The sequence below is a fragment of the Chaetomium globosum genome, genomic scaffold, assembly GCF_000143365.1.
Source record: "Chaetomium globosum CBS 148.51 scaffold_7 genomic scaffold, whole genome shotgun sequence".
Lineage (NCBI taxonomy): Eukaryota > Fungi > Ascomycota > Sordariomycetes > Sordariales > Chaetomiaceae > Chaetomium > Chaetomium globosum.
The window spans coordinates 859,817-862,549 of record NT_165982.1 but is presented as its reverse complement, the minus strand read 5'-3'; the positions used below and the strand labels follow the sequence as shown (position 1 = coordinate 862,549).

At 59.4% G+C, this 2,733-nt stretch overlaps 2 protein-coding genes across 2 annotated transcripts in view; both read right to left on the bottom strand.

Annotated features, from left to right (window-relative positions):
* The window catches only part of CHGG_09851 (uncharacterized protein), a gene marked incomplete at both ends in the record, with an annotated part of 2,264 nt that extends 1,435 nt beyond the window's left edge, over positions 1–829 (bottom strand). Inside the window, one exon of the mRNA XM_001227777.1 lies at positions 23–829. Coding sequence (XP_001227778.1) covers positions 23–829 — 807 coding nt within the window. The remainder of the gene's footprint in view (positions 1–22) is intronic.
* A 1,068-nt stretch (positions 830–1,897) lies between these two features.
* Positions 1,898–2,733, bottom strand: part of CHGG_09850 (uncharacterized protein) — a gene marked incomplete at both ends in the record, with an annotated part of 4,924 nt that continues 4,088 nt past the window's right edge. The window contains 2 exons of the mRNA XM_001227776.1: positions 1,898–1,914; positions 2,004–2,599. Of these exons, the coding sequence (XP_001227777.1) occupies positions 1,898–1,914; positions 2,004–2,599 (613 nt within the window). The remainder of the gene's footprint in view (positions 1,915–2,003; positions 2,600–2,733) is intronic.

Below are 2,733 nucleotides of genomic sequence, written 5' to 3'. Positions count from 1 at the left end.
TCTCGCCGTCTGGGAGCTCCACCTTTAGAAGACGATCGCCTGCGTAGGGGGCCTCCACTACCGGCACCCACATGTGGTGCCGGACGTAGAACAATTTTTTCGGTGTCTTGAACGTGCGGTCGAGCTCCTCGTTTGGCGGCTCCGCGTTGCGCGGCTTAGCTGTGTGGGTGATAAGACGGGGGTCGCGTATCGGATCGTTCACGAAGGGGTCTTCGACAGTTTCAGCCGCTGGCAGCCCATCGGGACCAAGGTCGGCCATATCGATGAAGCCGATCTGGTATTGTTGCAGAATCTCACGCACATGTGGCGCCTTGTGAATGGTGAAGATGTTCCAGTACGGCTCAATGCTTGCGCCAGCAGCACGGAGGATCACATCGCCACCGGGATGCGCAGCGATCCAGTCTGTAATATCGTAGACCTTGTCCTCGAATGTAACCCACGGCTGCGAGGAAGAGGCATCGTGTTTTCGGATATCGGCGAGGCGGAAACGGGGAAGAGAGGGATCGCGATCGTCGGTCGAGGCAGGGGCCCTATCCACTACCCCCGGATTGTCCTCCGCGAGCTGTGAGTAAGCTAGAAGGGAGGCGGCGACGCCGCCGCCAACTAGGAAGCTCAGTGGTGCAGCCCGGGCTTGGTAGGGTGGCGCGCGCCCTGTTGGTAGCTTGGGGTGCGGTACCCGCGGCGCATCGTTTGAAGGTCGGCGGGCGCTGATGTGTATGTGACGCGGTCGGGGCCTGTAGGATCGGCATATTGCGAGCTCGGTAGCATCGCGTCGCCCAAACTGACGGAGGATGTTGGCCGCAATGTGTTTTGGCGTTCGTGTAGCCATGGTGAGCTGTCGCTGTGTGCCGCAGAGGGAAGGCGAGGATCAAGTTGTTGCGCGCTGGCGCCGTCTATCACAGCGCCTTTAGCACAGCGCTGAGCCCGTCGTGTCCCAGAAGATATTCTAGGTGGGCGGTTCGGTGGGAACTGCGACAGGTCACCAACGTTCCACGAAAGCACAGTGAGACAACAGCTGAGTGGCGCGGCGTGTTGTCGGATCTGGGGGGTCCAGGATTTGGTTGGTACTGGTTGGGAAAGAAGAGCAAATGCTTTGTGTCGGAACCTAATCTCCCACCTCTACCAATACCAGAAAACCCTCACCGCCTAAGGAAGGTGCCAAACACAATAAAGGAGTCATGTCTTCAGCGAGCATCTGCCACGAGAACAAGCCAGGAAGGAGCTCGGTGCTTGATGCAAGGGTTGTTGGCTGGTGCATCTCTGCGTCGACCGATGATTGCCGTTAGTTACGGCAATCGGGGTGGATCTCTTTTACGTCATGTTCTGGGCACCCTGCAGGCCGGAAAAGGTTCCCATACGCTGGAACCCAACACCATTGGCCAGCTGACCTCGTCTGAAAGTTGCCCGTGGATGCCCGTGACTGCCCGTAACTGAACCCCTGCGCGCCAGCTGTGGCCCAGACTCTGGGCTGCCGATGCCCGCCGAGAACCGGCAACATTCGTCCATTTTTGGGTTCGTTTCGATGTTTTGGACGGCCTTCACGACGGCGGCACCGAAACTTGGAATTGACTCATTTTTTTTTAATTTTTATTTTTAATTGAGCACGCAATCCAGGAATACAACCGCAAAGATGGCGAAATCTAAAGATGAAATCGCGAACAAGCGCAGAAAAAAACTAAACTCAATTGACTCATCAACAGCACACCACCCAGAGAAATCAGACAAACCCAACAAGACCGACCGCCATCCTTTATCTATCACAAGCAACACCGCCCAGCCCCGACCGCCGGACTCCACCTATCCCGACCGACCCGGCCCCGATGCCGCTCTCCACCACGGCTTCCCCGGCCGACCGAGCTCCCATCCGAACCCCTATCCGAACTTCCCGACCACAACCTCACCTTCCAAGCCCACCTACAGCAAACAGCAAACACCATCACCCCATCCCCATCTACGACCTCAACCACCTCGATGAACATGCCCCTAATACCCCCACCGCGTACCCACTCCCGCTAGATGAATCGCCGGCCCCAGCCTACGCGCCCCGGCCCCGGGCCCGCGCACCGGCGACGCGCCGTGCTCCAGCGGGTCAGCGTAGGACACGGTGCGCGCCGCCTTGGCCGAGACGCTTTTCTTGGGCGTTTCCTCACCCTCCTGCTGCTGCTGTTGTTGGCTTTCTGCCTCGGAGGCGGCGGCGGCTTCGGCTTCGCGTTGGGCCCGGGCTTGGTTGCGCGTTAGCATGGTGGGTGAAGGGGTTGGCGGGGTTTTGCGGGTTCGGGCTTGGGAGGGGGCTGGTGTTGGTGCCTTTGGGGGGGCTGCTGTTGCGGGGGTTGAGGTAGTTGGTGTGGGTTTCGGGTTGGGGTTGGGTTTGGGTTTGGCCTTGGTTGTCTTGGGTGTTGCTGCGGACTTGGCTGGGGTTGTTTTAGCCTTCGCTGCGGTTTTTGCTTTGGCTGGGACCTTGGCTGGGTGCTTTTCAGCGGCCTTCTGGGAGGCTTTTCCCTTCGCCCCCGTTTTCCCGGTCGCTTTCGCTGGGGCTGCTGCCGCCGGCGCCGACGGCGGCGGTGGTGCCGGGTTTGGCATCCAGGCTGCGGCTGCCCGCCTGGAGTGGGAGGTGCTCAGTGCTGAAGAAATGTTGAACTAGCCCTCGGGCGGCGGTGCCTCGCGAGAAGGGACACTGATTTTCATTCTGTCATGGTTAGCAATGTCGGGATAAGGAGCGAAGGTAAGAGTACA